Source organism: Molothrus ater, chromosome 1, assembly GCF_012460135.2.
Source record: "Molothrus ater isolate BHLD 08-10-18 breed brown headed cowbird chromosome 1, BPBGC_Mater_1.1, whole genome shotgun sequence".
NCBI classification, from domain to species: domain Eukaryota; kingdom Metazoa; phylum Chordata; class Aves; order Passeriformes; family Icteridae; genus Molothrus; species Molothrus ater.
In genome coordinates this window covers 20,413,676-20,439,485 of record NC_050478.2, presented here as the reverse complement: position 1 = coordinate 20,439,485, position 25,810 = coordinate 20,413,676, and the positions used below count along the sequence as shown (strand labels likewise).

At 38.8% G+C, this 25,810-nt stretch overlaps 1 protein-coding gene across 6 annotated transcripts in view; it reads left to right on the top strand.

Annotated features, from left to right (window-relative positions):
- CACNB2 (calcium voltage-gated channel auxiliary subunit beta 2) overlaps nucleotides 1-25,810 on the top strand; it is a 246,214-nt gene that overhangs the window by 114,318 nt on the left and 106,086 nt on the right. The window contains exon 1 of one of the 6 annotated variants that reach the window (XM_054517028.1): nucleotides 21,487-21,710. The exons of the other annotated variants lie outside the window; for them this stretch is intronic. Within the exon in view, the coding sequence (XP_054373003.1) occupies nucleotides 21,678-21,710 (33 nt within the window). The 5' untranslated portion in view covers nucleotides 21,487-21,677. Of the gene's footprint in view, nucleotides 1-21,486; nucleotides 21,711-25,810 lie in introns of those variants that run through there. 6 annotated transcript variants of the gene reach the window in all.

Here is a 25,810-nt window from a genome sequence, read left to right as displayed (position 1 = left end):
AACCTCCTTCCCTGGAAGATTTTGCAGAGGTATCTCTAAGCCCTGAGGGGGGCTTAGGGGCAGCTTAGCACCATGATGTTTCCTGGGAGTTATGTTTTTTATCAGCCTTTAAGCTAACTTTGAAAGTTGAAGAACTTGATATGTATCTCTTCTTCTCTTTCTTCCCCTCATCTATTAATTTAGCACTTGACATAAAATATGCTGTACAAAATTAGATCAAAGATTTATTTAGCTGCTTGCAATATTGGCCAATAGCAGAAATAGAGAGAAATACAAGCACAAAGCAAGTGTGCAGTGATATCCTTCCACATAACAGTTTGTTGTCCATGAATACTGACACAAAACTGCAGCTGTGGTAGTATTCCTAAGCTTTATTTAATGTGTGTTTACTGGCTTTCAGTGGATTTGTATTCCAAGAATGTGATGTGTCCACTCAATTTTTGTGTCCAGTTCTGTCATTTGCTGTGTATGTTACTTACTCAACAGCAATACGGTTTCTGAATTTACATGGCAGATGGCTGTGGTGGCTTAAGTTTTTTCTTGACAACTGATCTTTAGATCAAAATGCAAGAGGAGGGAATGCTCCTGCCTTAAGGGGTTTGCCTGCATTCCAGTTCTGTTCTACCCATTAATTAGCATGTTTCTTCTACTTTAAAAAAGCTTTCTTCCTTTTTATTGTCATGTGAGTGAATTACAATTTTTCTTCATGTCTTCCTTAAGATTCCTTCCTTCTCATAAAATGAAAAAGCCCAAAGGTAACAACATGGGTTTCAGAACATACAGGAGGCCTGGGACCCAAATACTCAGGGGTACAAAGAGAAGAAAAAATATGTATAACATAGTAGATCAGTAAACATTCATGTCTGAGTGCTGAAAAAGTAGGAGCTCTCTGGAAATGAGAATATGATTATGTAGGTGAGGACAAGGGAATTCAATTAACGTTGACTAAATGCTTAATTGCTTTATTTTGCAGTCTAGTCTTTTTTCAAAGTAGGTTATGTGTGTAATATATTGTAGTTTAAGCTTGGTATGACTGTGGTTTTATCATTCTTTCCTGGCTTAAAACAAAAAGTCCAAAGTACAGTGTTTCCTATTATTAAAAAGAGTAAGTTAGCATTCTTTTTTGCTTGTTACATGATTTTCTTGAGCCTATTTGCATGTCTTAATTGGCAAATAATTGCTTTCCTAATCCAGATAAGTAGTGTTGAACTGAGAATTACAAATCCCAGTGCATTTTAGATTCATGGGTGGAGAATGCTGTTTGCAAAGGATCACTGAAAATGCTGCATTATCAACCTAATAAACTATTTCTATTGATACAGATAGATAATCTCAGATATTTGTAGCCTGCAGTATTTTGTGATAAGTGGTTCTCCAGTGGCGAATATTAAATAAATAGAGAGTGTGAATAATACACTCCTATCACATTGATAGGAGTTGGGAAAATAATTTTAAAAATGCATGTTTTAGTCCTTATAATGCACTGTTGTTCTGACCTATTTTTGGTATAATCTTAGAGACTGTAATCTGAAGACTGTTCTCTGATTCCCTGTAAATCAGTGCACCTTACTCTGGAGAAGTTCTGACTTATCCATTCATTTCAGCAAGGTTTTTTTTCTATAGTAATAAAAATGAATTCTTTGCAAGGATTTAGTGATAATCTTGTTAACATTTTATTGTTTGTGCATTTACAAGGAGGGATATAGATATCCTTGTGTGATGTTTTTTATTGTCAGTAAAAAAAAGCAACTTAACAAGAATCTGTAATTGGTCTTGTAATTGTAACTGTAGGAAAATTATGCTTTGGGAGAAAGTAGATTATAACAGTTCATCACACTTCTGCATTACCTATAGCTTAATGGGCTGTTGTGTGGGGATTGCTGTTTGATAGCAATCCCTTCCAAACTTCACTGAGGAGTTGCACATAGACAAATATGCATTTGCTCACATATTACCAATTGCTTCGTGTAAGCTCTGCAATGGTGCAGTGTATCTTTGTGCTTTAATATTAAATTGCTTTCCTGGCTTCTGAGTAAAATCGCAGATCAATCTGGAATTTACACAGTATATTGTAATACTTTCATACTTTGCATAAAAATAATATAGGAGAAGAGTACTGACGCTGGGTCTTTCTACCTTGCAGTAGTTCCAGCTGTGGCAATGCTGGCCTGCTGTGCTTTTTATCCCCTGTGCAGATATGGATATTAATTTCCAAAGCACTGATGTTAAAAAAAACCACCACGCCAGAATACATTGGAGGTGAATGTCATACAAAATTGCAGTATTTATTTCATTATTTTCTTGGAGAATATGTATTAGCTGTTCCAAATTACAGGTGTCTGTTAAACAAAAACTAATTTATACTCACAGAAATTGTGTCTGCTGGAATTTGCATAGTTGAAATGGGGCCCAGATGTTCCAGTTATGTAAGGTCCTAATCTAAAGCCAACCGAAGAGAGCCTTGTGGGCTTCAGATCACGCCAATAAGAATATTTTCAGAAAAATTAACATTGAAGGAGATTGCAGTAAGCTAACATTGTAGCTATTATAAGTCTAAAATCAAAATATACGAATGAAAGGGGTGTGCCTTATTGTGGATGGACTTAAATTTGTATTTTAGAAGGGAAAGATGTGACATGAATTATCTATAACAAAACCTCCCCCTTTGTTTAAATGTTAAGCTCAACTATATTTATCTTAAAAGCCGTCATTTTTTCTGTTTGCTTAAGTATTTGTGTGGGAGTGGTTAATTATTAATATTTTTAATGTGAGATGCTTTTCAAGTAGATCTCTTTTCTGCTTTAAAACTGATAAAGCTTTACATTGCATAGCTAATGCCATGCATTACAAAATAGAAATTAAACTCACAAATGGATTTACACCCTTGGTGGTTTTTTTTGGTAAGGCTTTGCAGTGATGGAATTGCCCCACCACTACCAGCATCCTTTCCCCCACTTTTTTTTTTCCTTTATCTATTTCATCTTAATGACTGGAAGAAGAACTCCATAAAACAAACAAATAGTTTCTGACTAAGCCAGGTATGTCACTGTCCTGGAAGGGCCTGACAAGTGCTGGGATGGTAGAGGGGAAGGAAGCTGGGGAAGCACCTGCTGGGGATGCCAGGGATGGGGGCAGGAGAGGAACAAGAGCTCTGCTCATAGCAGTAGTGTGAATTCATCTAAACCTTTAGTTTAGCTGGTTTATGTGATGTTTGTGTTTTATGTGCTGCACTCAGATTCCTGTAGATTTCCTAACACATCTCTCAGTGCCATCTTAAAATTTCATCTAGTGCTGAAGCTCCTTCTCTGCAGAAACTAAAATCAAATTGTAGATACTCTGTGAATCTGGCTTGCCTAACCAACACTTAACTATGAAGTGCTGTTGTGCACTGATCATACTTGGTGAATCTTGCAGTAAGCGTCATGAAAAATCAGGAGTGTATTTAGACTGCTTGAATTTTCTAAACTTATTTTTGCAAAGCAGTGTGTTCTTGAACTCAGAAGATCAACAGCCATGAAGATGCAATAATCCACTCTCAGGTGTAGCTGATGGTCTCAGGAGCAACAATTTGCAAGAGTTTCTTCAAGTTAGCTGGTCAAAAGTGAGGAAAATCAAGGTAGTTCTTTGTAAGCCAGGAACTCTTGTGCTTTTCAGCCGTAAAATACAGCTGTGAACATTCTTGTTCCAGTAGGTATCTAACCAATACAGATTACCCTTATTAAAAAATGCTCATCAAACTCTTCCCTCTCTGTTATAATCAGTAACTCTGCTGGCTTGTGTATTCAACCATTTCAAACCTTAAAACCTATTTGCAATATTTAGGAGTAACAGAATTTTCTTCTGTATTCTGTGACTATTTTTCACAGAAAGACAAACAAGAGGTTGACTTTAAATGCAGTACTGAACAAACTTTTCCTTAGAGGCAGGAGACCCTGTTAGTGTCCTTTGCTTAAACTGGGCAGAGTGTACTGGAAAAGTGATCAGTGAGTGATCTAAAGCTCAGCCCCCACGGTGGGGGTGTTTTCTGTCTTTGACTAGAAGTATCAACCAGCTGCTGTCCCAGCATCTCACCTGGGACCTGCTGTGTCAGCCAGTGTGCACAACAGTGAGCACACTGCACTTTGGTACAGGTCTGAGAGGGAAAGCGTGAACCTGAGAAACCTTCATGAATTCTGATGTGTGCTGGCGAGCTGAGCACTCTCCTGCTGACAGGGCTTGGGTGGGTTTGTGTGTTTCCTGTGAACAAACTGTTGGAACAATTAAAAAATGAGTCTGGTCTGTTTGCTTATGAATTATTATCTCTGTGTGAGCTTTGACTGATTTTTTATCTCCCTTCTCAACAAAAATTTTTAGATGTCAAAATTCATATAAATCAACTTTGCGCAGATGTATACAGTGTTCTTCTGTCTTGTGATAAATGAGGGATTTTAATACCTTGGTATCTTTTGGAAAGACTTTAGATCTTTTAAAAGGGGAAAGAAAACTCTTCTGAAGCTGACTTTTGCCATGTGAGAAGAGCTGATAACATGTGTCACTTAGAGGAATGGTAAAGGGATAAATACTCAGCTTCACATAGGAAAAGGGAACAGCTTGGGTTGTAGTTAACTCCACCTGAGCTCTTTCTACGGGCTGCCTGAATACCTAAAGGGCCAACTGAGGCAGCTCAGAAACATGAAGTTGTATTTTGAGAACTCATGTAAGACTGATGAGATACTTAATGACTGAATAAAAGCAAATGTGATATCTGAAGTAACTGTAGAAAAACAAATGCCATATCTGTCTCTAAAATGGGAAAGCAAACCTGAAAATTTTTCCAGTATATATATATGTATATATATTAGACTTAGGTATTTAAATTTATGAGTTGTCATGTTCATGCATATACTCATCAGCAAATGTCAGATAACATAATTCATAATGAGGCAGAATTACAGTAAATTGCCTTAATTTGTTTGCCATATGCTAAGCGTGCCCACATGTCCGCATATGGATCAGCAGATGCACAATAACTTGGTGATGAGAAAAATTACTCATATGTCTTAAGGTTTTACCAATTCTGAGTTACTGACTGTGTGATCTCTTAACAACTCATTTTTGATCCGGTTTATCAACAAGAACTTTTATAGACTGACATCCATCTTGCTTTGTTACACAAAAAGACAAAACCAAAGCAGCTTAAACATTTACAAGCAAACTTCTAATAGAATGTTACTGAGTATTTAGTTAATCAGTAGTTTGGTTTTCTCATGTGCTTAATGACACTTACAGTCCAAACATAGTAAAATTTTATAAAGCTGTGTTTAATATTAATTGAGACTTCTGATGAAATCACTGTGTAAATATAAATTATTAAGATTTAAAGTTAAGGCTACTTCTCCATTAGAACTATATGGGATTAAAGAATGAATTAGAATAGTAATCTCTGCATTAATTGGGTTCCTGTTCTAATAATAAAGATGTGTTTTCTGGTGAGGGTTTGAAGGTCTTTGTTCTCAGGCTCGTAATTTGTCAGGTTACATAGCAGATACTTTTTAACAAATCTTACACTTCTTAGGCAATGATTCACCCTCTTGGGCAAAAAAGGGTGGAAGTTATCTAACACTTACTGAATACTGGTTCCATGCTGTTTGCTGCTCAGAAGTTAAAATAATTTAAAAACAAATAAAAAGGAAAAAATAGGAATAAAAAGAAGTGTTTCTATTCTATCACTGAAAGATTTAGGGAGCTTTAGAAACTATGATTATTGCACGCAAATTTTTCTGTTACTGTTTCTATATTTTAAATTATCTCATTACTGTGTTTTCTACACAGTAATAACTACTACAGAAGAACTACTGAGTTCTTCTGTTCCAATATTATGATACCAAAATTTGCCATGATGACAGTGTGGTCTTGCAAGCTTAGTTTCAGTATTCTGTAAAATCTGCTGAAGGGCAGAAAATAAGCCTCTGGAATGAGAGCTGCTCTGTCCTAATTGCAATATTCCAGCTGGGACTGTGATTGTGTATTCTTCAGAGTAGTTCTGATTTGCCCCAAGGTATTTGTGTCCCACAGCATGTATTAAATTTTTTAAGGATAATAACTTTGCTAAAAAGCTTGCTCAGTAATTTTGCTGTTAAACCCCCAACATTATTAATACAGTATTGCATCAGAAATCACTATACTTCTCACAGCCTTCTAAAACTATATTTGCTGAAGTTTACTGTTTGCTTCCTTGGAAACCAGTAGTTGTTTCAACATTTTGAGTTTAATACGCATCCTAGAAGTGCCTTATGGAAGTCAAAATAAATTGTGCAAGAGGTTGTCAGTGTTTTGTGTATTTTTCTTTGCTCAGTCTATTTCAGGTAAATAGAAATGTCTATTTCATGAGAAATAAGGGCAAAGTTTCTACTTAATTAATTCTCTTTCGGCATCCAAAATGGACCTAACATGAATACCAGATTCTGAAACAGTGGTAAAATATTAAGAATCCCACATTCCCATAGTTCCCTTAAAAAAAAAAAAACCAAAACCAACAAACAACAAACTGTAAAAACCCCTGCAAATGAAGAACCACCTGGTCAGGTATTAACCAAAAGTCACTTCTTGTTTCAGTGAAAGAGAATTTTTAATAATTTGGTATGCAGATAATATAAATAAGAAATTACATTTTAAGACTGTAACTTTATATTGATCAAGCTTGGTACACCTTAAAAGTGTCTGTGTGAAAAAATGTGTAGGGACCAGTTAATAAAAACGGAAGCCAGTCTGAATTCTTTGTCTAAAAGGAAAGAAAGAAAAATCTGGTTTGGCATTTTTTGTGAGGTAGAATCTGCCCTTTCCTCTCTGACTACAGAGTCTACACACAAAGTTGGTATTAAGAATTCAGCCTTTGGAAATGGACAGTGTTTTCCAGCTCTCATGGACCAGAGGCTGGACTTTGTGAGGCTATTGGAGAACAGTCTTGAGGCATAGGCAGAGGAGCAGATTGTCCAGCTCATTGAGCAGCTAGAGCCAAAACACTGTTTGTGCTTGTTGCTCCTCTGAGGAATCACTGCCTTGATATTCATTATCTCAGTGGTAACAGAGGGGGAAGTGGCTTCTCTGGAGCTCTTTTTCTGTTCATACCATTCCTTGCCTGTTGCTGCCTGGTCCTTGCTCCTTTTTACTTCACCTCCAGAAGCCTCAGACCAATACAAACATGCATCCTTATTTACTTCTAACCTATGCTCTTATTTTAAGCCAGTTGACCTTAATCTTGCAAATTCTTAAACTCATTAGGGCCAATAATATTATGCATGTAAATTTTCCTGATGATTTCATTTGACTGGCTAATATATAGAAGTATTGCGGTGATGAAATATCTAGTGACAGTTTTTTAGGATGATCGTTTTAGGATGATTAAGGTTCATTTATATGAACCTTATATATATATATATATATATATCTTCTATCATAATAAGTCTTCTATCTTAGATAGAGTCAAGGAGAATTTTTCTTTTACAAAGAAAATTTCCAACTTAAATTGATATTTACAGCTTGAAATTCCAGCATAATATTTCTGTTGGTGTGGGGGGAGGGGGCAGGGGGGAGAATAAAAAAAAATATTTGTATCCGGAAAAATCAGTCAATAAATTGATTATGCCTTGTTAATGCTCAGGTGTCTTTCCTGTTTCTGGCTGCCCAGCAGTTGTATGTTACCAGGGGGCCATGCATGTTGCAAGCCATGCATCTGAGATGAACAAAGAGGGATGTTACTCCAGCAAGTGTGCAGGCTCTGTCCTTACAGCAGCTGGCGTCACCATGAGCACGAGGCCCTCCCACTCCTCCCTGGTAATTGATGGTGACAGGCTCTCTGCTGAGCTGTCCCTAACGTAGGGACTGGATCAGATCAACAGCTGAGAGAAAGGGCCAGCAAACAGTCTTGCTCCACAGAGCCCAAAGCTGTGCCCTTTAAACCAGGCCTTACAAGTACAGGTATTTGCAATGATGGTCAGTGTGGGCTGATTGGCTGAAGTTCTCGCTGGTTTGCGTCGGAGGTGGTGCTCCTGTAAGAAGTGTTGCTGCTGCTGGAAGGGCTGGCCTGCTTGGAGTGAGGCTGGCATGCTTGACAGACGCCTGATGTCTCCTCAAACTAAGCACATTGCTCCTGGGGTAAGCATATGTGGTAGGAGTGCAGGCCAGATGCTTGGGAGCCCTTTAATTTTACAATGCGATGTAGAGGCTGGCTTGCGAGTTAACTTAATTACAGTTAAACTGTTGTTGTTGAGAAATCTGCCAGCCTTTTTGTGGAAGTCCAAACCATACTTTTGAGCTTCCTTTTTTGAAACATACTAACTTGACTTACAGTCTGGAAAAACTGTAAAAAAATGAGTTGAGGGGGAGGGAAAGCACTTTCAGATGGCTGCTGCTAAGGGCTTCTGTCTGTGACCCTATTAAAATAGTTAAAAGTGGCTTGCTTTTTGTTCAGTGATTTTTGGGGATTGTGCTAAATTGTTTTCTTCTCAATATGAAAGCAATGGGACTCTCTGCTGGCAGTAGCTTGAAGTACATTCTCTCTACAGACACAAACATTATACTCTTCATTATTTTTGTTTGCATTAGGTTGTAACACATTCATGAGTCTTGCTATGGCAGCATTTGACCAGGTATGTGTATCCTGGGGCCAGGGAGTTTTAGTAGCAGACATCCCACTACAGCTGTGCTGTGAAATAAAATTTAAATAGAGAACAAATACTATTTTTAAACTTCAAATGGATGTACTTTTTACACTGTATGAAAAAAGGATGGGGATTAAAATGAAATTACGCAAACATAGATTTAAGCTGAATGTTTGGCTTAAGCTTGCTTCTTTCTATAACATTTATGAGCTATTTGAATAAAATTGCAGTAAAAGAACAGTACCCTAAGCATGACAGTACCTCTCCAGAGTTCTTCTGAGAGAATTCAGGGGCACTGTCTTGTGTAACAGCTGCTCCACAGCTTTTTTTCTAGAAGGAAATCAGATTTGGATCATTGCTATTCCCGGGTTATTTAGGGATCTCCACATAAGAAACTGATTAGTTATTGCTAATATCCATTGTGTTCTCCTCTTACGGACAACTTTTCTTTATTAACAACTTCTTTTTACTCAAATTAGACTATCCTCTTATGTTTGTGGGGAAAGTAACGCAACAGTGGGTCTTGCAGGAAGTGTGCCATGAGGCAGGAAAGGGTACAACTACTATATATAATTCCACTGGAATTATTTTCGGCATCCGTTCAGAATAGTAGAAATCAGCTACTAATAGAATCACAGAATCATTCAGCTTGGAAAAGACCCTTACAGTAATTGAGTTCAACCTTAGCTATAGCTGCCTTTAGTCTTTTCTTATCTAATTAATATAGTAAAAAACTAAAGTCTTTATGTTTTAATCGATATATACAAGCAATTACTAAGAGTTCTGATAAACCAAATGTGTTGGGATTCTCTAACAATCCCAGTACAATTATAGGTGGGGAGAAATCAGGACATAATTTTTTTTGTTGGGAAAAAGTTGTAAAATTTTTAAAACCCTCAACTTGGAAAATACTGTTTTCCTCAACAAAACCAATCGATGTTGAAACTTAGCAAAACTAATGTACATGTTTCCTGCAACATTTTCATCTTTCTGTCTGCTGGTTGTGAAATAATGTCACCCAGGAGAAGCTGTGTTTATCTGCTTTATAGAGCAAAAGGAAGCTTTTCCCTCATATCCCATTGTGGAGAAGTCCAAATTCTATTTAACATGAACATAGAGGTCCTGTTAGAGGAAGAAGTTATCATTGGACAGGGTAAAGGGATCACAGGGAGTGGTGCTGTGCCTGTACAGCCCTTGTAAACTGAGGAGCAGCAAAAAAGTAGGATAGGTGAAGTGAAACACAGATGGAAAGCAGTAAAAGGGATTCAGCCATGTACATGGATCCCTCAGTATTTGGTCAGCCCTTCTTTCAAAGTGATAGCTGATGACTATTCTATTCCTGTTTCCTCAGCTTTTATTCTAGTATCCAGATATGTCATGAGGGGAAGGCTGTCTTGTTTTGCTAATGTGAATTTTAGCTGTAGTCACTTTTTGTTCAGAAGCATTTTGCAGGAAGCTGTGCTTGCAAATTCGCATTTTGTTTAGCAGTACTGTTCCTCAGACATTATCTAATTGAAAAAAGTGAATTGTTTAAATATCTAGGAGGAAAGTAACTGGGAAGATTTAAGAGATATAGCTTGAGAACTTTCATATTATTGGCATGAATAATTAAATAAATTTATTATTGCTGATAGTCTTTGAATGGCAGTTGTTGCATTAAAAGTAGATTGAAATTGTATAATTGTTCAGAAATTCAGTAACTGCTTTATGGTTACATTCTTCTAAACTTCCAGATAACAGAATGTCTCTCGGAACATGTTGACGTCTTATGTGTTCAAGTTAATTAAAATGTTATAGAAAGATGAAATAAAGGATTACTTATTGCATAACAACTGACACATTTTCATCACCAACAGTCATTGTAACATAGAAATTCTGAAGTATGGAAACTTCAGTAACTGTCAGAAAGCGTAAGGACATTTTGTCCTTACCTCACCCTCTATGCAGAGAAGAGGCACCCTGCCTTTTTCCAGTTTATCCAAATTTACATTTTTTACATCGGTGAAATATATGTTTGCTGCTAATATTTTTTATTCAGTTTTCAAATAGCAGTGAGCAAGCCTAGGAATTAATAAACTTGAAAGGGCAAATTCTGTTATTTGCTTCCCAGGATCCCTGGTGTGGAGCTGCCACAACAAAAGAAAAAAAAAAAAAGGAAAAACGGTGTAAAAGGACAGGAGGTAAAGTGCTTTGAAACTTCAGTTGCATTCAGATATAAATTTTGTACGCTATTAAACCACTGGGATTCTTTTTTTTTTTTCTTTTTTTTTTAATTTATTTTTTTGCTATGGGCCAAAATACAGAAGATGCCAGAATTTGGAAAATAGCTTGTCTAATTACATATTAATATATAAATGTTTGCAATAATCAAACTGATGTTTGCAAAATCACTGATCCCTAAAGTCCTTTGTTACAAGTGCAGTATTTCTTTACAAATTCTTTTGTGCCACTGGTGCTGCAAGTACATGTCACAAAAGCCTGTAACTGCTTGATAACTGCAAGCAATGCTCTGTGACAGTGATGATTTGAAAATTTTCACACAGATTAAGTGTTTACCTTGCTGCTCATGGCATCAGCTTACATTTAAACAAGCTGCCGAGTATGAAGTGCATGGACAGTCTTTGTATAACAGCTCTGATTTCTTAGGTTTGTTTCCTAAGACAAGATTTATGCAATCCCACTTTCCATCTGTTAGTTGTGCTTCTCAGGAGCTTCAGTGGCCGATTTAAACCAGCCTTGCAGAGGTCTCAGAAGCACTGAGTGATTATAGCAGAACTTCCTGGGGGCTGGAGGAGCTGTTGAAGCCATTTCCTCAAGGGGCCAGTGTGGGAGATGTAGAGCACTCTCTGGCCTCCCCTGGCATCTGGAAGGCAGCATCCATCCAGCTGAGGAGCACAACTTTAACTCTGCAAGAGAGCAAACAAATGCTCACTCCTGTTCAGCTCATGAAAAGAGAAGAGAAGTTCAGGGAGGGGAGCTGAGGGTACTGAGCATGTGGTGTGTAGGGAAAATGAGAGAGAGCTGAAAGTATTGTGGAGGTGTGTGTGGGAACCCAAGCTTCATTACTTCTGCTGTAACTAAACAACTTTTTTCCTTCAGCTCATTAATGATACATTGCATTTTGCAGTATTTTACTGGATATAAGCATCTATTTTTTTTTTCTGAATGTTTTGAGGCTGCTGAAAGAATGCTCTCAGGTTTATGATTTATCATAGTCATCACTTAAAAATTACTAGCTTGCTAGTTAATGGTATTAGTATCAGAAGAAAATATAATTTTAAAGGCCTGCTAGATATAAAAGCTAAATTTAACTTTGAGTATGCTCATGCTGATCAGAGGATGCCTGTAGAAAGACTGACTTACAGACATAGTAATTGTCTTGGTGTTTTCTCAGTTTGACAAAGTCCTCAGCCAAGTATGTATTATAATTCCTGTGCAATTCCCACAGTTTTATGTACACAGTTCAGCAGCTCACTTCAACAGGATAGAGCTTGCTTGAAAATCTCTGTGACCAAAACATGTCGGGGCTTTAGAATTTTCTTTCTTATAAAAAGCCTTACAATTGGAGGTGGACTAAAAGACCTTTGAAGGTCCCTTCCCACACAAAATATTCTATGATTCTACAATTTTCCTGTATGTTTAAGCAACATTAGGTGATTGATATTTATTTGAAAGGTTCTGGTTGGTTTTCTTGGTGTCACATTTGCATATACTTTGTTGTTCTTGTAAAATGAAAAAGTCAGTTCTATGAGCTAACAATGAAACATGTATTTTCAAACTGTAGTATTATTTGAAAGAGTCATCTCTTCAATATTTCCTCTCTAGAAACTTTTAAATTAATGCATAGAGGGAGGCATTGGAAAAAATAATTTTTGAAGTTTTAAAATACTTTTTTTCATCTCTATTTCCAGTTTGTGTTGGAAACGGGTCACTTTGGTGTGTAAGAAACAGGGTAATGCTTGATTTCATAATAGTTGGAATAGCTGATGCTATGGTGGAATGCTGAAAAAGGTGCTTTCAAAAGAAGCACTTTGATAACTTGCTGCAAAATTCAGAGTAAATCAGTGAGTTCCTAGGACATCATGATATTTTCTGGCTGAATGTTTTCTGTCACGAAAATGTGATCAGGTTTTATCACTTTGATTTCACATGATCTCCCAGCTTCACTAGAACTTGTGTAGACATAAAGCAACCAGCCTTGTAATGGCAGGAGTATTTTATTTTAGGAGAAATTTAAGGTGTCAGAACTGAACTACTTGAGAAAATAATTTCCTTCTTAAATTTTGAAAGCAACTTTCTGCATTGATGCTGGTTCAGTGTAAATCCATTATTCTGTTCATGTCATGGACAACATAATATACAATTTAGGAGAGGAGAAATTCTTGCATCTTGGAATTCAAAATATTGTCTTTTTATAGGTTGTTACCATATTAAGATTAACAGTTGTAGATTTGATTAAAATTCTTATATTGTTGACTTTTTTCCCTCATGTTAAATCAAATGTCTAGCAAATATTTTGTACTTAGGAGGAGTTTCTCAGTGACTTCAGAAATCCTCACCCAATGCACCTTAGTATCATAGATCGGAAGCTATAAAAGGTACTAGGGGATGACTTCTGGAACACAGGAACAGGTTCACCTTTAAAATTCTAGTCAGGGTGTAGAAAATGGCTGCATGCTTTTCTTGGAGAATGCAGAGTCCTGCAGTGTCAGACAGAGAAGGAGAGCCCCACAGAAATGCAGTTTGAGATGTGCTCTTTGCTCAGCTGCATGAGCTTCAGTGCTGTCAGTGTGGGGAACCCAGGCTGTTCAGAGCATTCTTTTTATGGACACTGATCAGGAATTGTGGCAAGAGGGAGGGGAAGAAAACGTGCAATACAGAAAAATGCAATTGAAAAATCACATTTTTACGTCTTAGAGTTATATCTAGGTTATAACTGAGGGGAAAAAAAAGTCATTTCAATGTAGAAATGGAAAGACCTTTGCACCTTCTTACTCTCTGCCAACAAGATCCTGTTGATTTGAGTGGACAAGGAAGATTGACTGAAAGTACCTTACCTTCATGATGCATCTCATCAAGGCAGTTCTGATCATGTTGTTGTAACACATTGCACTAATTCTCTGTGAGCAGCAACTTACTGCACTTCTTTAATCCTTTGCATTGCAACCTGCTGTCTCTGCTTAGCTGACACGCTGGTTCCTCCGGCACTGCAGCACACTGCGAGTTCCTGGCCAGGGTTACACATCTGCCTCCCTGCTCGTTAAACTGAAGTACATTTCTGTTGTGCCAGGGTGACACCCAGCCTCATAGGTGAGAGAGCCATTACAGCAGCACATATGCTGCCTAAATTCCATTTAATTCCTATTTTGAGCTCTCAGGTGGGTCCCAAGAGATAAATAGTCCTTTCTGCAGAGACAAGTTTTCCAGCTTTCACATTTCACCAGAACTTACTTCAGTGGAGTTTATTAAATTGCACAAGCTAGTCCATCAAAAATTAAATGGAATTAATCCAGATTTTAAGAGTGCAAAACATGAAAAATATTAGAGGTTTCAAAAACAGTGAGAAATGAGAACTGAGATTTGAAGAAGCAATGAGGCCAAAGAAACCACAATGTTTGGTGATAATCAATGATTTAAATTGAATTGTGGGGTGATGGTTTTTGCTAAAAATGCATAAACAAAGGCAGAGTGAGCCAAAATTACTCCCGTGGCCTGCTGTTGTGGTTCTCCTGGTTAGATGCATTTTATTTTCTGAAATGGGAACAGAAGTTGGAGGTATCGATAGCACAAATTTTACAAGCAATTCTGTAAATGTGATTTTGAGATATGGCTGGACATTTTAAAAGCCAAAACCATTTTAAAGGCACAGGGGCTCGGACATCTCCATGAACTATCAGTTACTAAGTTAATGGCTTGAGTATGGAACAGCAGCAATTGTCCCAGAGGACAACTGTGTAAGTGGACCACAGTTTTCAGGATGGGGATGTGGCCAGAGGGTAACATTCCACCTAGTCTGGGCTGCACAGCTACGAGCCAAAGTTATTCCTCAGTCTCCAGCTCTGGACAATCAGCATTGGCCATGATGGAGCTTGAAACGTTTCAGTGCTCCCAGAGGCAGACGAGTGCTGAGTGCAAGAGGTGAAAGCTTTTCACTGAGATTAAGAACCCCTATTTATTTAATGCTGCATTAATGTATGGTTAACACTATAAAGTAGTAACCTTTCAGTGGAAAGATGTATTTTTTAAGGTAAAATAGCAAGCACAAGCTGTTGCTACAGCATTGTGTAAGTTTTCTATATTCTACTTCAGGATATAAGTGTTCTCTGTGAAGGTTGTTTCTTTTACTGAAATTCTTGTGCCCAAAAGTATATTAATCTCTCTTTTTGCAATTAATACATATAGGAAAGCAAACATTATCTCCTATTTAATACTGAGGTAGTACTTTTTAAAAATGTTGTTGTTGAAATAATTTTTTCTTCCAACTCCTTAAAGCTCTGACAGAATTTACTGCTGTTTCAGAAGTGTTTGGCAGCACATTCTGCCACAGGTGACTTCTGTGACCATCTTAGACCAGCAACAACACGTTGAATTGTTCTTTCTGTATCTCTCCCTCTTCTCTGTGTTTCACTGCAACAAGGCTTTAAGAAGACAATGTTCCACATGACTCTATATCACATGTAAAAAATAAAAATAAAAATCTTGCCTACGCATGGGAACAATCACCTATGGGCAGATTTTGCAACTTTACAGCATTTATAGCACCTCTCCAATATCTCAGTGATGCAGAGAATTTATAATACAACAGGTATTTTTATTATGTACCTGTAATACAAATGTTTTCAAACATGCTGTGTTCCTGACACAGTGCGGGTTGGATTAGAAGTTTTAACATCTGACTGCAGGGAGATCAGGAGCTTGTTATTTCTGTGACACTGTGAGAACATGCTCACGTTATCTTTCAGTGCAGGAGGAGATAGCATGTGCCCCTAATGTATGTATGTTTGCAAGTTGAGAAGTTAAGTCTGCTGTTAATGTTATCACTACTGTATCCTGAAATAGAAAAGTGCAGGCAGATTGGATTGTGTTAGAGAATGGTAACCATAATAACCAATAACAATCTGCAAATGATAAGCAGTTTTAATGTTTAAAAATAAAATTTATATAGCGTTCCTGTACTTCCATGGGCATACTTTCAGATTTTACTATTCATTCATTTGAAGCTTGGTTTTGAGATTTAAGATGTGACATTAATCTTAAAGAAGTGTTTTCATTATTGCATCTTGAATTAGTTGACACTGGTTTATTATATACCTAAACTAAATCTCACAGAATAAAATTTTACTTAACAACTCTCTTTCAGATGTACACCATCTGTAGGGGAGAATTACAAGCATCCTACGTGATGCATGGATTTTATGGAAGGAGATGGATTTTTATTTTGTGGTTGGATGTAAAATGGATAAATTCAGGAAAGAAATACCAAGTCTTCTAGAAGTTAATGCAGTGTACCTTGATAATTTGGAATCTGCGCCATGTTCAGGGATGCTGCCCATCGCTTTGGTTGATACAAAAATTAAACAAACAAACAAAAAAACCCTTTTAACTTGCCCCAAACTATGCTCTTTCTTTTAAGGGATGCTTTTAAAAGAAAGGAAGGTATCATTCAAGAGAAGGAAGTGGTCTAAATTGTGTCCTGGCCCTGCCGACCCTCTCCTTGCCTACCCCCAGCACAAAAATAGGGATGTTCAAGCACAAGTCTGGGAAACTCCATCTGAATTACTTAACCTGTCATGAAATTGTCTGAGCAATGTGGTGCTATGAGCTAACTTTTGACTCTTCTGGGTTAGCATGCTTTCAGTCTTCCTTGCTGAAGCAGTCCTATCATTTTCATAAAACATTTGGATCTTTCTTAGAATGCGGAGTCCCGTTAGAGTTGTTCTTAACTGCTGAGACCCTGCAGTTGCCATCACACAGCGTTCAGAGAGTTACAGTGGCAATGAGAAGAGCTGGAAAAGACCCATTCTTCTAAATGTGCTGATGTCCAGAGGAACAAGGCAGCCTTCAGATCCATGCTGTAGCTCTTTCAAGGCAGTAAATTTGAGTTTATGCTCTGGAACGATGTTACCCACAGTTCAATGACCCCTATGGTAGAAAATCAATGGGAGATCTAAAATTCATAGGAAAAAAAAATAATAAAATTAGTTGCTAATCATAATTTTCACATATAAATAACCTTGGTTTTTTTTAGTGCTGGTGTGGGATGGGATGGGATGGGATAGTTTGGATGCAGAGTAATTAAAGTGCAATAGCTCTTGCTCTTTCATGCCATATGTGAGAGGGAACGGCTTATTCAGAGTTTTTTCGCCAAAAGTTTCCTTAACAATTCTTGTTACAATTCTGTGTAAAGGTGTTACAAGCCATTGACATTTTTCACTGGGATTTGAATTTGAATCTGAATTAGGTAAGAGAGAGTCAATTGCTTTCCATACAGTTCCCCCCCCCCTCAAAAATGTTGTTACTGTTGGATACAAGCTGAAAGATTCTTGTTTATCAAGAAAGGTCTGTTTAGTCTATTAACCTTGACAACCATGTCAGCATTTTTTTCTGTTTGTTTTCCCAAAGGCACTGTGTTGATGTACTATGATATACAAAGCTATTTATAGTGTAGACAGTTCATAGCTATGCTTAAAAGACATGGGTCAGGGTTTAAATACCAGAGTTAAATGCTATTCTCTTTGACAATCTGAAAAGTCATTATGCGTAATCTCTGAAAATTAAAATGGAGAGATGGGATCCCTAAAATATCAATGTGAATCAGCTAACTTTTAATTTCACAGGCGTGCTTGAGGTAAAAAGGAAGCTCTGGAGCTATTCCAGTTAGCTGCTCAGTGGAAGGCCACCTAAAGCTGGTAACCCAAGACCATGTTCAGATGGCTTTTGACTATCTCTAAGGATCGAGACTCCAAAACCTCCCTGGGCAATCTGTGCCAGTGCTCTCTCACCCACTCAGTAAAACTTAAAAAAAAAAAAAAATTCTCTGTTTCAAAATGTATTTTCCTACATTTCAATCAATACTCATTTCTTTTTGCCTTTTCATTAGGAGTCATGAGAAGAGTCTGGCTCTGTCTTCTTTGTTCCCTTTCCACCAGATACTATACATCTTAATACATTTTTATGAAAGGAACAAAACTTAGGGAAGCAATCAGGGAAAACAAACTCCACACATATTGACACACCTGTGTTTGTACTAGTTTTCCTCTGTTAACACATGATTAATATTGCTATTGCTGTGTTGGCTTTCACGGATGAGTAAGAGCTACTTTAAAAGTGCATGTATACATTGAACAAGGGATTTACTTTATCCTTGTGATTTACTTCATCATTTCAGACTGTAGTCTTGACTCTCACAGTCACAGTATTTTATTTTTCTTTAGTCTGAATGCTCGTTCTTGAGGACGTCATCAAGTCATGTTGGTGTAGCTCTCTGTCACACATTTGCAAGAACATGTCCTGCTAGAAAGCGCCAGTTGGGGAGAGGAGCAATTCCACCCTTAGCTTTGTTTCCACCTACCATTTTTTAGTCGTATTTCTGTGCTTTTGACACTTTCTGCCTTCATCCCAGTTCCATTCTATCCCAAAATATAGAAGAAACTTTGTCTCTTACTGAAGTCTCCAACTTACAGGTTTTCCAATGGCCTATATTTGCTTATCAGCCACTTCTGCTCTGGCATCCCTTCTCAGCTTTTCTGCCCTGCTCCACACCATTCCACTCCTTCCTGGTTACCTCCTAGCTTTAGGCTGGTCAGGGAGCCAGCTGTCTCTCTGAAGGCCTTTTCAAATCCTGTTGTGCTCCCTGCCTACAATGAACATTTTTCTTGCAGGACCTTAGTTCTGTCTTCTAGCCTAGCTTCTAGGCTCTCGTCCCTCTGGGTCACACTGCTGCCATCCATCCGTGTTCTGCCCTCTGGTTTTCTGCTTTTCCCACCACCTCTTCAGCCCCATTGTTTACAGATTCTTTTCCAGCCTCTGTCTCCCTTTCCACACCTCCCTCGCACTCCTCCATCTCCTCCACTTCTCTGCTTGCTCTTTCTGGATCATGGCATTCTGCCTGCAAGGGTCAGCCCTGGTGAGACGCTGCCCACCCTCTGCCGGCCAGTCCCTTGCCTCACTCAGCTCCTGGGGAAACCATGTGCAGCAAAAACCCTGTGCTGTCACGTAGCTGGGAGAGGAGCACAGGTCATCCAGAAGTGCTTTGCTAAGTTTAAACACCCTCAACAGGGGTAGCATTTTTGCAGACTTTTAATTCTTGAACCATAAAAGCTATATGCAAATTTGCTTTGTGGAGCCCTGAGACAGACTTTGGTACCTGTCATGATGTTTCTATTCAAGAGAGCAATGAGCAATTCAGCTTATTTACTGTCCAAGCTGCCAAACTCTGGCTGCTTGTGCTGTCTGTAGTGAGAATTACTTGTGACATGAAAGTCACTTATGGTGACAGCCTGAATAATGCCCTAAGTCTCTGTTGAGTGTATGCAAACTGCAGTCCTCCCTGATTTCATATTCACTGCCAAAGTACAGGAGCTGATGCAATTATTTTTAAAACTTATCATAATTTTTAATACATACAAAGCAATATGTTTTCCTTTATTTTGATGTTAGGAGTACTTGTAATGTTCCTGCTGGTTTTCTTTTTCTCCAAATTAGTTGTGAGAGCCATATCCAAAAGGGAGCAATCAGGCCACAGCACCCAAATTTCAATTGCTTAGAAGAGCTGTATCAGACAAGAAAAGTAATGTGTGATGACACTGGCTTTGCCAGTATTGACAGGTGTGGTTTCACACTAAAAACACTGTGTGGGAAAACTTGGGCAATTACATTAAAGCTAATAAGTGTGTGTGACCACACTCATTCAGCATCAATAGGAGCAACCAGCTTGGACAAGTGGTGATTACATTCCAGTAGAGGTGTCTGATGCCTGTTAGCCTCCATGTAGGAATGATGCATGTTTTATTTACGCTCTGGGAATGAACTATTATGATATTATTTGTTTGAAGCGTAATTTGCAATTGATATAATGCAAAGTGACCAGTTCAGCTGACAGGTTTAAACTAATGCTATTTTGTAAACATATGGTAGGAAATAAAATTAATGTCTTCTGATTTCTGATTTGCCCTTTTCCAACCATTTTCTTGGGTTTAACTCTGCTTGTGGCTACATAAAAGAACATAAAAAAATCTAGACTCATGAGTCACATCACATATAGTCAACAGAGGACAAAAGGTCTGTTTTGACAGAGAAAACAGATTGAGAGAAGAATATCCTACTAACTCACGCAAAGAAACTGAGTTAGTCAAGAGATGTATTTAAAATAAGCAGAGCATGATGCAAGGGAAGGAACAGGGAAGATATTTACAATGGATTTGAACTGCTTTGTTTGCTGGTTTTATTAGGAAAGAGGTCTTGTTCTCTTTCTTCTGTGGAAGAGAAGGAAATTGAGTAGCACAAACTGGTTTTCAATGCTATATCTTGTCATGAGATGCTGTGTATATTAACTTGATTATAGATATAAATGGGCAAGCATACACCCACACATTTCCTCCTTAAGAAATTACATATTCCATATTTTTTTCTTAGTGCTTATGTATAGTTCTGGTTATAGGATATAGTGCTAGCAGCAGTGTGAACTATAAAGAATTGAGAGGACTGAGCTGAGCAGGGATGGGTTTCATAGCGCTGTTTGAAAGCACTTTTGATTGGGGTTGTGTTACTGGATGCTGACTGGTGGCTCTTCCTCAGTTGAAAAGAACAGCCTTTCCCAGCGGGCAATATTTCTGCGTATCCGGTTTACTTTATGCTGTATTCCTACACCATCTTTACTGGGATTTATTTTTAAGCCCCATTTTAATATTAGTTTGGGAATGCAGTTGGGGAACTGGTCTTTGAAGTCTATCAGTTGTGTTTTACGCTGCTCTTTGGCTTTCCTTACTCTTTCTTGCCTGCTCTGCCTGGACTAGAAGTTGGCCAGAAGCGGGGCGGGTCCTTGGATTCTTCTGTCCCGGTGTGGTATTCCATGCTGGATCCGCTTCCCCTGCGCTGGAGGTAGCGGGTGTAACTTTTCAGTTACCATTGTGGCGCAGAGATAAAGTTACACAGTGTTTACAGGGCAGGCTGGGACTAATCAGTGCGAGGAAGCAATGAAGCGAGTGAAACATGCAAAAGGGAAAAACTATTCTGGGCTGCTTGTTTGCTCGTTTGTTTGTTTTTAGAAAGACATAGATAGTGAGATAGCTGCATGGGTTTCTGCAGCACGGTCAGAGCAGCGAGGGGTATGTGCGAGCCGAGCTCCCCGCGGCTCGCCCGGCGCTGCCGGCTCGCCCCGGCCGCAGCAGCCGCCCCCTCACGGGCCCCGGCGGCTCCTCACGGGCCCCGGCCACAGCAGCCTGTCCCTCACCGGCCCCGGCGGCTTCTCCCGGGCCCTCCCGTCCGAGCCGTGGCTCCGCGGGCCGCACTCGCACTCTCCCGGCCGCGCTTTCCCCGCTCACAGCTTGGGCGGCGTCGCGCCAGGCGAGGCAGGGCCGGAACGCGGCGCTGCCGCCCCCCGCTGCCCGTACCGCCCCATCCCTCAGCCCGCACCGCCCCGTCTCGGTGCATCCCATCCCGTCTTGTTCCATCCTATCCTGTCCCGTCCCGTCCCGCCCCCCACACCGCACTGCCCCGTCCCTCTGTCCCGCCTGCCCCGGCTGTGGCTGCCCGCCCCGCCCCGCACGGCCCCGCTCGGCTCCGCACGGGCTCGGGGCTGGCACTGCCGCTGCCGCCCGCGGAGTTTCGCAGTTTTCCATCGCGCCGGTCCCGTGGCCCTCGCAGCAGACTCCGAGTTCATGCCCGAGAGCCCCGGTGCCTCAAGAGCAGCCCAGGCGTGGGAAAGCAGCCTGGGAAGCCCGCCCGGCTGGGACACGGGAGCTGAGGATGCAGGGCAAGATCTGACTTCAGGCGGCTGGGCGCTCCGGGCAACTGGTGTCAGACGGCGAAGGAGTAACTATGTACCTTTTTGGCAGCGAGGAGTACGAAGTGGTAAGATGTAAACTAGTGATTTTTTTTTTTCCTTAGCTTTTACTTACTTTTCATGTTCCAATCTCAAGTTTATTGGGCAGCTTTGAATTTCTGTCATTATCGTTTTTTCTGTGTTTGAACTTTAGTATTCACCAATTCGATTGCGTTTTAAATACGATATTTTTCTTCAAGTTCTTCAAGGAGTGGGGCGCTATTTGGTAGATAAAATTGAATTTACTTTCCTTGTCTTGTTTATTGCATTGTGGTGGCATTGAAAGTATTTAACTACTGAGTATTACGAGGCTATTTGGACTCTGAGTTAAGCAAACTCACGCCTCCAAATAATTCAGAATTTGTCTCATACTTTGTAATGTAAATAGACTACAAGGAGTTACGGAACTGGCCTTAACAGTATGTTTGTGGGGATGTTGCCAAACCATTTCTTTTGTACTAAAGTTCAAAGCATGTCATTGTAATGTACTGCAATGTCCATCAAAAGAGCTAGCTTACAAAAACCCAAACACACCCACGTTAAGATCTGACACTCTCTTCTTAAGTATGTGTGTAGAGCAGTGTTTGAAATAAGTTGATGATGTCAGAGAAGACCAGAAGAAAACCACTGACAGCTCCACACTTTTGCATGGCATTGTTAGCTGACATAAAAGTTTGCATTTTTGCAGCCTGTGGTTCAAGTGCTACGTTGTAAGCAAAATGGATGGATTCTTCCACCCACACACATTTGTGACTGAGTCCAAATCTGAGGAGCTTTGGGGAAGAATAACATCAAAAAATATGTAAGAACTCTACTATAGGACATCAAAATAAATTTCACAAGCTCAAAAGTGCTACACTCTTTGCATATAACTGGCAATTGCAAATGTTTTGTTTTGATTATTGAAGTTGCTCTTTGAAGTATGAGAGGGCCTTTTATGGCAGTCTGGTTTCTACAACACATTTCAAGGAATTAATTTAGTTATTTTGGATTTTTTTCCTCTTTTTTTTTTCTTTTTTAAATTCCAGCCAGCTATGTTTTTTAGATGCAACAAATGTAGAAGACATTCAGGAAAATAATTTAAGTGCAGCTGACTGCACATTGAACTCATTTGTGAATGTGTGACTTACACAAACTTTCACAAACCAAGCTAGGGAGCTGGAAAGAACTTAGTTTTTCCAAAGCAGTAAGCCACAGGGCATTGCAGTGATTATGCTATAGAATGTTTACGTGTGTATAAACATTATAAAGCAGGAGAGAGTGTCAAACTTTGAAGCTTTTTTTTATTATTATTTGGTTACATTCAGATATCTGTAAAGGGTAGCAAATCACTCTTAGCAGACTTTTGCATTTTGCTCTTCATTTCATTGTATCCTGTGGAGTTACTTCCTGGTTCATACAGCAAGCAAGTCTGAAATTTTAAAATGTCTTGAAAATAAGCTAGATGACTGAAGAATTGTGTTAGGGCTTTGGATTCAGATCTCAATCTCTTTCTCTGATGCTGTTTCAGCTTCTAAAAAATACTGAAGTATTCTGTGTCATAGAAAGTAGTTCAGTGTTTGAGACAACTTTCCCAGGCACATGAGCCATCTCATTCCAGTCCCTTTTCTACAACATAATTGTGCAAAGTGAAATAGCATCAATAGAAAAAGTAAGAAGCCCACCATGAATGGTGTGGGGTTAGGGTTTTTTAATTTCCTTCTTGGTTTTTTTTTTTTTCTTTTGTTCTTTTTGATATCTCTAGAGGTCCCTGAAACTGAAGAGTAGTGATCTCCTCAAACAAAATATGTCACTAAGTGCAGACTAAAATACCATTTGGGTATTTTCTTCTTAGTTTTTCTTTAGAGCAAGACAGTTTGGGGGGAAAAGAAGGATGCACTTTTTTGGTGTTGTTTTGGCAGCCAGACTTACCAAGATGTTTGCTTTACTCAGTGATAAATAAAATAGAATTGATGGCATACATAAAGCTTGAAGAACACTTTTATTGTTCAGTAAAAGCTAAATCAATGTGAAACTTCTTTCTGTACAGATCTGTTGTTCATGAAGCCATATGCTCTGTACTGTGGAAAAGTCATTTGTTTTATCTTCCCACACAATTACTTGAGTCACTGAAGGACAAAGTGAGTGAAAAGTGACAGTAAAGAATTTCAGGGTTTAATTTTAAGTTTGCTATTAATTTAAAGCAATTTTAAATAAGTGTAAGGAATTCTAGCTATGCATATAATATTTGATTTTTATCCTAGGGAGAAGACTATTGATGAAAAGAAACAGCATCATTAAAGCATCTCTTAAAACTCAATATTTAAATAGAGTAATAGAGAAATGGGACTGTGTGTGATCATTGTTTGCACTTCATATGCACACACACATGTCCACGTGAGCACACAGACACGTTTACAGAAACATTTGTATCTGAGGTGGTATTCTAACCCAGCTGAATTTAATAGCCAAATGCCACAGACTGGTACTACCAACTTTTTCATCCACTTTGCTTTCTTTTTGTTCTTGTGTATAAACAAGCTTGAATTATTAGCTTATTCTGAGTGCATTATAAGTCCAGATATCTGACAGCACTGATAATTAACTCTGATACCATCTCCCAGCAACCCCAGCTGACAAAGATAATATTGCTTAAGAATCAGTTATCAAAAGAAAAAAGTTGGGGTTTATGACCACTTCATACTAAAAAAAAAAACCAAAGGACCATGACACAGTGACAAAAGCTATCTTTTTGAAATAAATAAATTCATTAATAATAAATCAGGTAGAAGTGGTCCTTTGCTATTTCCATTAGTATTTCCATAAATGTTCTAACTTGGGATGCACAGTGTCTTTCACATTACATTTCTTAACTTTAGGTAGATGCTTATTAAGCTCTTTATGAGTGATGAAATAAACATATAGAATCTTTTTACGCATTCTTTGCCACGTACCTGGCAAAGTATATGTGTTTGACTATAGTAAGCAATTTAATTTCATAAATACAGGAAACTGTAAAAAGCTCCAGGCCCTGCAGTCTCATTTGTGCCTGTAACTTGTTTGTTTAGGCCTTTTCCTGTTTGTTGTGAATAAACTTCTGGTTAAAGGGAATAAATAAATAAATTAAACAGAATTGGAGTGGTTCATCAAAAATGAAACAGAAAGAGGAAGCTCCTTTTCACAGATGCCTGGTAGATCATCGTAGTCTGCATTACTCTCCCACAACAAAAGCATCTAAACCTTACACCCAACAGACTTTGGAGTTCCACATAAGGGATGATGGGACTCCAGATGGTGCTTGCAAGTTTGGGAGGCTCTGCTGTGCCCCTGGGCTACACTTTGCCCAGCAGAGCATTTCCCATGGCTGCAGAACATCTGCTCTTCCTCCCTCAGGTGGGCCTTGCCAGGGCTCTGGGTGCTGGCAGCTCCTGCCACATCCCTCCTGCCTTCCCTGGAGGTGTGCCAGGGCTGATGGCACCCACTTGTCCTCAGTTGGGCACAGGACACCTTTGATGTTCTGTCACTCCTTCCCACCAGCAGTCTCCCCTGGCAGAGAGTTTGGGCTCTGTTGTATTAGCATGATCCAACACTGTGATGGTAAGTGTGGGGTTAATTAGGATTTCTTCTGAGAGAAACCTCATCACTAGGAAGCTGTTCTTTTAGCAGAGTAATTCAGAGGCAGCAAGTTTTCTTGGTTGTTGGTTATTTAAGAAAAATAATTGAATTTCATTCACTCTATTGCATGTAACTTTCAGATTTTTGTGATCAATTTTTAACTTTCCTAAGAAACTCAAAACTTGGCTTTTTTTGATCTCCATAGATACTTTTCTTGGAAAATATCCTTAAAAAGAGTGGGAAACCTCTTTATAAGTCCAGTGAATTGCTTGTGATGTCTAGAGCATATGTTTTGGTTGCCTTGGAAATTGAGCATTTGTCACTTGTGTTCTCCAGGCAAAAGTTTTGAACTAGTCTATTTAAATTAAATCTTTACTTCCATTGAGTTTGCCTATGTCCTCTTGAAGGATGGAGCACTTCTTTTGGAATAATAAGAATGATGTTGATAAATGCCAGTTATACTCATGACTCCTGCCAGGCAGAATTATCTTCCAAAAAGTATGAAAATCTGTCTGCTAAATTTCTAAGGGAGGGA